The sequence below is a fragment of the Sus scrofa genome, chromosome 4 (assembly GCF_000003025.6).
Source record: "Sus scrofa isolate TJ Tabasco breed Duroc chromosome 4, Sscrofa11.1, whole genome shotgun sequence".
NCBI lineage: Eukaryota > Metazoa > Chordata > Mammalia > Artiodactyla > Suidae > Sus > Sus scrofa.
The window spans coordinates 2,512,312-2,524,094 of NC_010446.5; the positions used below are offsets into that span (position 1 = coordinate 2,512,312).

General features: G+C 64.3%; 1 protein-coding gene across 4 annotated transcripts in view; it reads left to right on the forward strand.

Moving 5' to 3' along the window:
• SLC45A4 (solute carrier family 45 member 4) overlaps nucleotides 1-10,730 on the forward strand; it is a 51,773-nt gene extending 41,043 nt beyond the window's left edge. For 2 of the 4 annotated variants that reach the window (XM_013996447.2, XM_013996446.2), the window contains exons 3-7: nucleotides 612-791; nucleotides 1,271-2,304; nucleotides 3,049-3,148; nucleotides 4,081-4,292; nucleotides 6,855-10,730. In XM_013996447.2, the coding sequence (XP_013851901.2) occupies nucleotides 612-791; nucleotides 1,271-2,304; nucleotides 3,049-3,148; nucleotides 4,081-4,292; nucleotides 6,855-7,376 (2,048 nt within the window). In that variant the 3' untranslated portion in view covers nucleotides 7,377-10,730. Of the gene's footprint in view, nucleotides 1-611; nucleotides 792-1,270; nucleotides 2,305-3,048; nucleotides 3,149-4,080; nucleotides 4,293-6,008 lie in introns of all 4 variants that reach the window. The other 2 variants (XM_013996449.2, XM_013996448.2) reach the window with 2 other exon arrangements.

The following is an 11,783-nucleotide window of genomic DNA, read 5'->3' on the forward strand; positions in this document are numbered from 1 at the left end:
GGACGCCTCAGCACAGGTGCACGAAAGGGCCATCAGTGTCGTGGCCTCCACAGGTTAAGTCCCTGCAAAGCGAGTTGGAAAGTGTGCGCTGTGAGCCTCCCTCAGTCGGAGTCCAGCCGAGCTGTCCCCTGTGACGTCGCAGTGTCCGAGGAACCCAGCGGCGCTGGGATGGTCAGGAAAACCCACGTGTTGCGGAGGCGCAGACCCTAGGCCGGCAGGCACACCTGCTCCCTCGAGGCAGCTGACCTTGGCCTCCCGACAGGGTGCACGTCGGTGCTGTGAGCGCCCGGGCCTGTCCCACGCCCCCTTTTCTCGATGCTCTTGGCGCTCCAGGCAGCCCCCGTGAAGGCAGGCAGGAGGGGCCGCTCCCCGTTTTGAGTTACAAAGCGTGAAGGCGAGCGAGCTCCGCGAGGCCCACTGGAGAGTGATGCGAGCAGCGAGACAAAACGCTGCAGATGCAGAAACGGGAAAAGCGCAGCTCCCCTTCCGTACGGAGAGTCTGTGCCAAGGAGCCCATCGCCTCTGGCTGGGGTGGGAGGCCACCGTCCCCCTGGGAGGCCCCTGCCTGCACCTGGGCGCTGAGGTTCGGCTGCTCCCTCGTGCCTGGCCAGGTCTGTCCCTCGGCGATGTCCCCAACCGGCAGCCCATTGGCATCGTGCTCACGGTGCTGGGAGTGGTGGTCCTGGATTTCAGCGCTGACGCCACCGAGGGGCCCATCCGAGCCTACCTGCTGGACGTGGTGGACAGCGAGGAGCAGGACATGGCTCTGAACATCCACGCCTTCTCTGCCGGTGAGAGCGCACCCTTGACCCCGGCCCCCGCTGCCCGGGCCTCGCCGGGCTTGTCTGAGGTCGGGGGTGGGTGGGTGAGGCGGCTTCCCTCCGACCCCGGTGGGCGAGGCGGCAGGCAGGACCCCAGCTGGGCCAGTGACTGGTCTGGGGTCGGGAGGGCCCTCCCTGTGCGGGCCGCTCCCTGTGGCCGGCAGCCTTCAGGTCGATGGGAGGTTGGTGGAGTCCTGAGCTTAGGGGGTGGTGGTTCCCCCCAGAGTGGCCACCTGCTTCCCGTCCCAGTGCCCGTCCCTCTTGGTTCATGACGCAGAATCCGTCAGGTCAGGATCCCAGACCTGGGGTCGGCCGCCGTCCTTGTTCCGCCATCCTTTCCCCTGCGGTTGGGGGCGGGGTGGGTCTGGGTCCCTCCCGGCCGGTCTCCCCCGCCGGGGGCCGAGGCTGCCGCAGCCCTCATGGCTGTCCCGTTCGCTCCTGTCCCTCAGGCCTTGGTGGGGCCATCGGCTACGTGCTGGGGGGGCTGGACTGGACCCAGACCTTCCTGGGCTCCTGGTTCCGCACGCAGAACCAGGTGCTCTTCTTCTTCGCGGCCATCGTCTTCACGGTGTCGGTGGCCCTGCACCTGCTCAGCATCGAGGAGGAGCAGTACAGCCCCCAGCAGGAGCGCAGCGTGGAGGCGGCCGACGCGCTGGCTCCCGGCCTCCGCGCCAGCGTCCTGGACGGCGGCCCCCTGTTCCCCGACGAGGTGCAGTCGGAGCACGAGCTGGCCCTGGACTACCTGGACGCGGGCCTGGCGCGCAGCAAGAGCGACTCGGTGCTGCACGTGCCCGACGCCGCGCTGGACCTGGAGCCCGAGCTGCTCTTCCTGCGCGACATCGAGCCCTCCATCTTCCAGGACGCCTCCTACCCCAGCACGCCCCGCAGCACCAGCCAGGAGCTCGCCCGCGCCCGGCCGCCGCGCCTGCCCCCGCTGCGGCGGGAGCCCGCCGGGGAGGACGAGACCCTGCTGGAGAACCACCTGGACGCAGCCCAGCTCCCGAACGGGGGCGGCTCCCCGCCATGCGACGGCCTCGTCGGCTTCAGCAGGGCGGACGTGAAGCCCCCGGTCGCATCGGGCTCCGTGCGGCGGCGCCGGCACATGTTCCGCCGGCAGGCTTCCAGCACCTTCTCCTACTACGGCAAGATCGGGTCCCACCGCTACCGCTACCGGCGGGCCAACGCCGTGGTTTTGATCAAGCCCTCGCGCAGCATGAGCGACCTCTACGACCTGCAGAAGCGGCAGCGGCAGCGCTGCCGGCGCCGGAACCAGAGCGGGGCCACCACGTCCAGCGGGGACACAGAGAGCGAGGAGGGGGAGGGCGAGACCACCGTGCGGCTGCTGTGGCTGTCCATGCTGAAGATGCCCAAGGAGCTGGTGCGGCTCTGCCTCTGCCACCTGCTCACCTGGTTCTCCGTCATCGCCGAGGCCGTGTTCTACACTGACTTCATGGGCCAGGTCATCTTCGAGGGGGACCCCAAGGTGAGCGCTCAGACCCCACTCGGGACACTCGCAGCCACTTGTGAGAGACACAGGAGACTTGGGGAAGCTAGGCGGTGCCCTGAGCTCAGGGCGGCCCCAGCGTCTGGCAGGCCACCAGCACGCATTCAGCCCAGCATCCGGGTGGGTGTGTGCGGGGCTCCGGTGCTGGCCTGTGTGTCTCCCACGGTTAATGTGGTCGGGGGTCATCACGTGACCCTGAGAGGGGTTCACACCTGGGCCCACGGCAAGCAAACTGCCAGGCTGTCACACCTGCAGGAGCACAGTGGAGCCAGAGACGGGCCCCATGCCAGCTCTCGCCAAGTACAGACCACCCCGGGACTTGGGGCATAGAATAGCCAACTGTGGTTACTTGTGGCCTGGTCAGCTGGGCATGGCCTCCAGTCTCCACGGCATCAGCTGGCTCACATCTACCTGTACCTGTGTGCCCGAGGTTGGGCAGGAGGGCCAGGATGGCCGCAGTACCGGCTCGGGCCTCCCCAGTCTCTGAGCTGCTCTGTGCCAACGCTGGGCTCCCAGGGGGCATAGGCGGGAGCGGGGCTGGGGTAGGTCTTGCGAATCACCCTCTGCAGCCCGACCTGGGCCGTGGCTACTTTGCCTCCATGCGGTGTTTCCATCGCCTGCGGTAACCAGCTTGCCTGCAGCTAAGAGCAAAATAACCCCCTTTCCCTGGAGGTGCAGCATGCCGTTCCCGCCCCCTGAAGCCCAGTCCCGTTTCTCAAACAGGCCCCGTCCAACTCTACGGCCTGGCAGGCCTACAACTCGGGCGTGAAGATGGGCTGCTGGGGACTGGTCATCTACGCGGCCACAGGTGCGACCTGCTCAGGTAAGCGGCCCTTGGGCAGCTGCTCGGCCACCAGAAAGACAGGCAGCGTCCTGCCCCGCGGACAGTGGGCCCTGACTGCACAGCGGCATTGAAACCTGTGCATTTGGGGGATGAGCCGCTGCAGCTGATGTCCCGAGACCCTCGGCGGGCTGTCCTCCATGCAGGCGCCTGCCTGGGGCCCCTGGGGTAATGGCAGCGCTGCCCAGCCGTGCCCCGAGCCAGGAAGCCAGGGAGAGGTGGGCCAGGCATCCTGCTCTTGCCTGAAGGCGTGCAGTGGGTCAGGGCCTGCCCGCGGTCAGGGCGGCTGGACAGAGGCCTTTCCCTGGGGGTCAGCTGTGTCCAGGAGCGCAGGGCTTCAGGGTGCCACGCTTCGGTCCTGGGAGCCACATGGCGGCACCCCTTCTGGAAATGGCGCAGAGAGGGTCTCCTGGGCCAGTCTAGGCTGGGCCCCCGGCCTGTTTTCTCCCCAGGAACGAGTAGGGTGACTGCCAGTAGCAGGAGGCAGCCGGTGCTGAGTTCCTAGGACGGCTGGGTCAGGAGGGTGGACAGCAGCCTACCCTAACCCTAACGCAGACCCAGAGGGTGGGCCCCCGGGAGGAGAACCAGCCACAGCGCAGTTCTCGAGTTAGGACGAGGCCCCCCGAGCGGGCACCGGGTCGGTGGAAGGACCTGGCAGGGCAGGGAGGCCCGAGGGAGCTGCAGGGTGGGGCCGGGTCCTGGGGTCGGGAACCAAGACGGAGTGGGGCCCCTGGTAGCAGAGTGGGGCCCAGCGAGCCGCAGCCCTGCTCCGGGGGAGTGTCAGGCACCACAGTGGGGTCTGTGCGCGGCGGCGGGGGCGCAGGGACAGAGGCCGGGCCAGGAGGAGGCGGGCTGGGGGGGGGGGAGCCAGCAGGCCGCGCCCACTGGTCACCGGTGGCCTCGCATCCCCGCAGCCCTGCTGCAGAAGTACCTGGACAACTACGACCTGAGCATCAGGGTCATCTACGTGCTGGGGACGCTGGGCTTCTCGCTGGGCACGGCGGTGATGGCCATGTTCGCCAACGTCTACGTGGCCATGGTCATGATCAGCACCATGGGCGTCGTCTCCATGAGCATCTCCTACTGCCCCTACGCCCTGCTCGGCCAGTACCACGACATCAAGGAGGTGCGTGGCCGGAGGGGCCGCGGGGGCGGGCGAGGTCCCGGGGCGCCGCATCACCAGCCCAGGACGCGCATCAGACCTGGCTGGCTCCAGAGCTCGGGCTGGTTCCCCTCTCAGCCCCGGACCGAGCTCTGTACCTGCTGGGGGTGGGGTCGGGGGAGACGTTCGAGACACGACAGTCCCCTGGGGGGAGCTCTGAAGTGGCCCGGAAGGGGGCGGTCCAGGGCCCGGGGCCCCCTGCCCCTCCCGCGGCTGGCACCCGGGGCGGGGGCTTCAGGTGCCTCTCACGGGGTTGCGGTTTGGAGAAGCGTGGCTGCCTGGCTCCCAGGTTCCCCTCACAGGCCCCCAGGGGAGGGGAGCTCTGCCCAGCACTGTCCCGTCCCGCGTAGCCACATTGGAACAGCGACAAGGCAGGTGACATCCATTTTAACAGCACGTCACCTACCCCAGTAGCTCAGGGACATCCGCGCAGCGCTGCCGCGTTGTCGTAGAAAATGGAGCTGCTTTGTCTGCTCCCCGAGGCTCTGACACGCGGCGTTTACGTCCACCTGCAGCACCTCTCGTAGCAGAAGGGCCGCCTTTCAGAGGCTCCGTAGCCCCGGGCAGGCTCTCAGGGCGGCTGCAGACCCTCTGGGGGGAAGAGAAAAACACAGGAAAGCTCACCATGGTCTCTCCCCAAACCCAAGGACCTTTAGTCCTGATCACACCATGTACAAAACTAGGAAAGCAAAAGAAATGCACCGTGATTGGGCGTCGCCAAACACACAGCCCGTGGACGCCCTGAAAACAGCGTTGTCTTTTACATCCGCTGTGGAGCTGAGGTCCAACCGGGCTGCAGAAGTGTCTGCAGGGGTCGGTGAACAGTCTCGTGGCTGGGCAGCGGGGAAAAGACACTCGCAGCACCAGCCAGACTGGGCGCAGAGCGTGACAAGTTCACGCCCTGGCTTCTGACGCCGTGGCTGGTCGTGCTGATTTTTGAACGTCATAAGCCAGCCGGTCTGCTGCCTCTGTCTCCCCTCGGGCCTGTGATTCCCACTTCCGCGCTCTCGCCCGGGTTCTTCCATCCTTCCGGCTGGGGGCGGCGTGGGTGGGGGTCACCGCTGCTGCCGCCCAGAACTTTCTTGCCCACACCTTCTCTTGCACCTGCACCCTCAGCCTGCGGTCCCCCGGGAGAGACTGTGGCGGGGGGGGGTGTCTCTGTCTGACTTAAGGTGGAAGATCAAACCGCGGTCGGTCTGTCCTCAGAAGCTCCCCTGTCTCGGGTAGTTTTACAAGGCTTGGAATCTGGTGGCGTCTGTCTGGGAATCTGCTGCTTCTTCCAGATTGTCTTGGCGTCTCGTGACCACCTCCTTTTCATTTAAATGTTAGAATAAGCTTCTGGGCTTTTTTCTTGGCCCTGTGGCGTATGGGCCGGGGATTGAACCCGAGCTGCACCTGCAGGTGTGCCCCAGCTGCAGCAGTGCCGGCTCCTTAACCCGCTGTACCACCTCGGAGGGTCCCCGTGCCGAGTCCTAACACGTGTTACTTACCTTCCTTGCCTTATCACAACGGCCAGAACCGCCAGTGCTGTGTCCAGAAGGAGTGAGACGGGGTCAGGGAGCCAGGCGGCGTGGTCGCCCAGCAGCCGGGGGTCAGGCAGGCTTGGGTCCAGGCTTCTGAGCCACCGTTCCGGCCGCGTGGATGTGTAACCGCCGGCCCTCTGACCATGTTCTCTTGCAGTACGTCCAGCACAGCCCCGGGAGCTCCAGGCGAGGCTTTGGCATAGACTGCGCCATCCTCTCCTGCCAGGTCTACATCTCCCAGATCCTGGTGGCCTCCGCCCTGGGCGGCGTGGTCGACGCCGTTGGGACTGTGCGCGTCATCCCCATGGTGGCCTCCGTGGGCTCTTTCCTGGGCTTCCTGACGGCCACCTTCCTGGTCATCTACCCCGAGGTGTCCGAAGAGGCCAAGGAGGAGCAGAAGGGCTTGTCTTCCCAGCCGCTGGGCGAAGGCGGGAGCGGCGGCGGCGAGAAGCCCACCGTGCTGCGGCTGTCCCGGAAGGAGGGCCCGCAGGGGCCCGTGGAGACCGAGTCCATGGTCTGAGCCGCGCTGGCCCGCGCGTCCCGGGGCGCAGGGAGGCAGGGGGCGCACGCCGCCCCGCAGGCTGGCTGCTTCGGCCTGGGCGGCCGCACAACCCAGAGCCGCTTGGCACAGCCGAGGCGCGGTAGCCGTGGGGGAGGTTTGCGCCACGAGGCAACAATGCCAGCCGCGTTCACTGCGTTTTCCACAATTAAAAGAAATCGTTTGAAATCTTTTTTTTTTAATCGAAAAAGATCTTCTAATTTCAACGGTATCTCTTATTCTGCAGGTATATTATTCTGCATGTTTTAAAACTGTAAACCAAATTTACAATATAGACAATAAGCAATTTAGAAAAAAAGTAAGATTTCTGCATTTCTAAAGTCATCATTGAAAACAAAATATATGATGTCCTTTGCTATATCTTATCTGAATACTTCAGATAACAGTCGTGTAGTCAGTGACTAAAACATTTTTATCCAATTTTTCCCCTGTGGATGCCTACAGGTATTTGGACGTTCTGTCAGATCTCGTCACATTTTGTTGGTGCTGCAGCTCTTGGAGAGTATTTTTCTCTTTGATTATTTTCGGGGGAAAAAGTTCTTTTTTTCCCCCCAAACTGTGGTTTTCTTAGAAGAACAGCATCTCCTGTTTCCCTCAGAGTTTTGCAGATTGTGCCCGGTCAGCCCTGCTCCGGGGCGGCGGGCGGTGGCAGCAGCGACACCAAAGCTGGGAGGAGGCAGGGCCCCGGGATTCTCACGGGGAGACCAGGGCGAGTCACGGGCTGGGACGGGAGGCCCGCGGGGCGGCCTGGAGCTGGCAGTTTGGCCCCACGCGTGCCCAGCCCCCGGCCCCTCTTTGTCCCAGGGCCCCCAGAGGGGCTGTGCCTCGCCTGGCACTTTGGCCCATCTTTCAGCCACTCGCTGGGGAGACAGACGACGGGCAGAGCTCCCGCCGCCAGGCCCGTGCTCCTCTGGCCTCCGCGCCTGCACCCCACTTGCTGCCACAATCGGAACCGTCTCACGGTGAAGAGAGGGTGTCTTTGGGACAGAAGGAAGGTCCCCTCATGGGTCAGCTCGAGCGGAATTCCTGGGTCCCGGGAGCACCAAGCTCGGGTGCCCGGGCGGCGCTGTCGTCACCTCCGCAGCTGCTTGGAAACATGCTCTTCGAACCACAGTCTCTTTATAACTAAGCAGTTTCTGCTTTGGCCTCTTCGGGACCGTCAGTCTGCGTTTGCCGATCTCAGGAGGAGGAGGACGGCCTGCTCTTTCCGGGGAGAGGGAGACAGTTGTGATACTTCGCTGCCTCAAGTTGATGGTTTTTTTTTTTAAATAAAGTACTTTAAAGTGCATGAGAATCATGCTGCAATATGATCACATTCTAAAGCCAATATATCTATATATCTATTTCAAGATGAAACTAAGCAGTTTTTAAATAAACGACTTGAATTTTCTATGTATCGAAAGGAACAGCTGTGTTTACTGTACTTGGCCGGCCTCTGGTCTTGCCCTGTCTCGGTCGCTGGGGGCACCTTGCAGGCTGTGACTCGTGTCTGAGGAGCAGCGGTCCCCGTCCGCATCGGACGCGTCCACGGGCCACGTGTCGCTCCCCTCAGAAGCACAGGATCATGCAGAACCAACCAGAAGACACAAGCACTTTCCATGTGCGTGCCCTGGAGAGCAGCCTGGGACAGGAAATCCATCCTACCACCGCAGGCCCGGCCAGCGTTCCTGCCACCCCCACTGATGCCCCTGGCCAGCCAGTGTGCCCCCACAGGTGCCCTGGCAGCTCCCTGATAACGCAGTTGGACCGCCCGAGTGGCTTTAGGATGGGGGCCGCCTCTGCCGCGGTCTTGGCTGTGGTCACGCCGTCCCGACGGCTGCTGCTGCGTGGCTGCTTTGCTCCCCGGGGTCTCTGGCAGTGAGAAGACAGGGAGGCCAGAAAGCAGAGAATGCAGGGAGGGGTCGTACAGCCCAAGTCAGGCTCGGAGGTGGCCAGCCGGAGGGGCAGCACCCCCTGGGCCCGCCCGTGTCCATGGCCAGTGCTCAGCGACGTGCAGCTGGCCCAGGGCCCACCTGGGGCCGGAGGGGCTTACAGCAGGACCACCGCCTGAAAAGCCTGTTGACAACCTTCCAGACCCCAGCCCGACACTCGATCGTCATCTGGAAGAGTGAAGACACCCGAGGATGTTTCGTTGAAGCCGCCTTGAGGACAAGAACTCACTGGAACGTGCCCGCGGTGAAGGCATGCGAGGCGCGTGGCTGCTGTCGGCCCCTCGGGGCAGCGGTGGTTGCACTGGGCAGGTTTGCACAGGTTCCGAAGCCCTTTGGATGTTCATGACCAAAGCGTGTCTTACTGCGTCTGTCTGGGCGAGCAGGTGCCTTGCAGTCTGCACCAGAGGAGCAGTTGTGGAGCTGGCCTCCGACAGTGCCCTCCCGGCCCCTCGCAGGTGGGGGGCCGTTGAGCAGGCAGGTGTGTGTGTTGGGGTGCTTGGGGTGAGTGCTTTCAGCTCCGCTCCATCCTTGCAGTGAGATTATTCCCAGGTTGCACTGACTTGAAACTCTGTGTCGTCACCTAGTGTCTTAAGAAAGGCTGAGCGAGGCAGGCCGACTGTGGCAGGCGTGCGTGCTCTCTAATGCTGCACCTCAGACTCGGCGGGGAGGCGGCGTCTGCCCCAGAGCAGGTCCTCTGTGGCCCACTCCCTGGAAAGGTCCTCCGTCCCATGCGCCAGCCGAGGGGACTGGTCAGGCTGTGGTCAGTGGGCTGTGGCGCCACTGGGTCCGCTGGCCGGGTGGCTGAGGCTAGAGACAGCTGGGAGTGGGGGTCACAGGTCAGAGGGCTGGGAGTGGGTTTGGCAGGGATTTGGTTGGTCACCACGTAATATGAGTGGACTAGTTGCCAAAAGGGGGTAGGTCTGACTTGCATCTTTTGTTCCCTATAAAAGTCAGCTGAGTGCAGAATCTTAGAGATGCCCCAGACACGCGGCACAGTCTGCGCCTGGCAGGAGGGCACCCAGGGGAAGGCGTGGAGGCCATCGGTGTCAGCCAGGTGGCCCTTTGTCCCCATGGTGTCTGCATTTAGCACAGTGACGCTCCCAGGTGGCTGGAGGGCTGGCCGTGGGGTCCAGCCTGCTGAGCTGCCCCAGGAGTTCCGGGGACCAGCAGTGTTCCGGCTGGGAGGTGGGGGCTGGGCCCCAGATAGTCCTCAGGTGTGTTTCTCAAGGCACAGGTGTGTGGCGAGGTCGCTCTGTGTCCCCCCCCCCCAAAGTGGAGCCTCTCCGAGGGCAGGAGTGACCTAGGCTGTGCGAAAGGGCAGTCTTCTCTCCCTGGTGGCCCGGGCCTCTGCCGCCTGTGCTGTTTGTGCGGCGTGTCTGAACATCACTCCAAAGGTACCAGCCTTTCCCTCCCGGGGCTGACGGTGTGCACGGCAGGCGGCGACAGAGACGCCTCCACGTTCACGTGATGCGAAGCGACTTCGAGCTGGTGCCCCGGCTTCTGTCCACCTTCAGCCCCCGGCCGTGAGCGCAGGCGCACCTGCCAGGGTCCTCCTTGAGGGCTGCCGCCGGGAAGATGCACGGCCGTCTGTCCTGTCCCATCTGCGGGCGGCTGCTGCTGAGACGCCACATCCATCTTCCTGCCGGCTTCCGGGCCCGCTGGAGGGGCTGCCCCCCAGAACCCACTAACTGAGCACCCTGGGCGCGGTTGTCGGGTGCCGTGGACGCGGCACGACCCTCGGATACCCGCACGCTTGGGGGCTCTGCCTTCACCTTCTCATTACCTCCTCTTGGGGAGCCGGCCACCCCGGACCTGGCCCCTCTGCCGGTCACCCTCGGGACTGGGCCGGCTCCGCTGGGACCTCCGGCGGCGAGCTGAGCGGTCTGCGTGTCTCCGGTGCTGTGGACCGAGACGCTCGGGGTGGCAGGACAAGCCGATTATTGGAAATGCCCCTTGTTACCAGAGAAACTCCGGGGCATCTCGGAACAAAACTTATTTAGTTCCATTGTGAACTGGCCACAGGACAACTTTTTATCAACTTATTAAGTTGGAGCACTGTCCTAGCTCTCGCTGATTCTAGCGGTGATACAAGTGTGTGTTAGACACATGATGCTTCATGAGGAAGGGACTGTGAGGAAGAGTACTCGCTCGCATTACTCAACTTTTTACGGGGTGGGCGGAAGCAGCCTGGGGTCTGTGTGTCCACGCAGGGCCCCTGGCCCCGTGCCTCTTCCCGGGAGCTGCAGCTGCCGGGCGCTGTCTGTCCCCCACACCCGTGCACAGGCCTGTCCACGTGGCGCTCACCTCCGCGCGTAGACCCGGCCCTCCCTGCGTCGGCTCTGCTCTGTCACCTCCGTGGTTGTATCTTAATAAACCTTTCCCGACCAGGTGCCAGTGCGGTGTGTCTGTCACTTCCTGCAGCCCCTCTCTCTGCCTTGGGGGTGGGGGTGCTGAGGGCCCAGGGCCCCCCCTTCCCCGCTGGCCCAGGAGAGTCCAGTATGGGGAGAGCAGTGACCCCCTGCCCTGACCGAGGCCTGCTGCTGGGAGTGGATGAGGTATGGGCTCGTCCCCCAGCTCCAAACCTGGGGTCCACGTCTGAACCCTTGGGGCCCTGCCGGAGGTGGGATCCAGGCCGAGTCGGCTGGGGTGACACGCACCCATCCTGCTGACTGTGCTGCTGACCCGACAGCCAAGACCCCGGCCAAACACCCAGCAGCCCTTCCTTCCGAGGCCTGTCTGGTGGGCAGGCAGCGGGGTCCAGACTCCTGGGAAGGGGACTCGGGAACAGCCCTGGTTACCATCAGCCAGCCAGAGAGCCCCCAGCGGTGAGTGTCACAGCCCGGGTGGGGCCCTGGTCGGCTGCGGCAGCTGTCACCCTGCAGTTGACAGCAGAGGAAAGGAAGGGGGTGGGGCTCGCCAGGGTCACCCTGCAGAGCTGCAGACTCAGGACCCACCTGAGCAGGGAGCAGGCCGGCCTGGGGAAGGGGAGGAAAAGGGGGGTCGTGGGGGGGGGTCGTGGCGGGAGGAGGTCACCGAGGGGCCCTGGGGTCGAGCTTGGGCATCGGGGTGTCAGAGGCTGGGAGGCCCCTGGACCTTGGTCCTACGCTGTGACCTGAAGACAGTACCTGGGTGCACCTCCCTGTCATGGGGACCAAGGGGTCCCCACATTCCTCTTTGTGCGGGGGCGGGGCAGGGTGCAGGCAGGAGCCTCAGGCTCTGCCTGTGACGAGAGACTTGGAGCCTGACCCCTCCCCGCCTCCCCATTCCCTTCCCAGCTCAGGCGAGTGCACGGCGCCCCCTGCTGTCCGCCCAGCCCGACCTAACCCCGCCCCAGATGCACAGAGCGAGGGTTGAGGAGGGGGCAGTGGACGGTGGGTGCCCCAGACCCCACCCCAACCCGCTCGGGCTGATGCAAATCTTTTTTTTTTTTTTTTTTTTACGA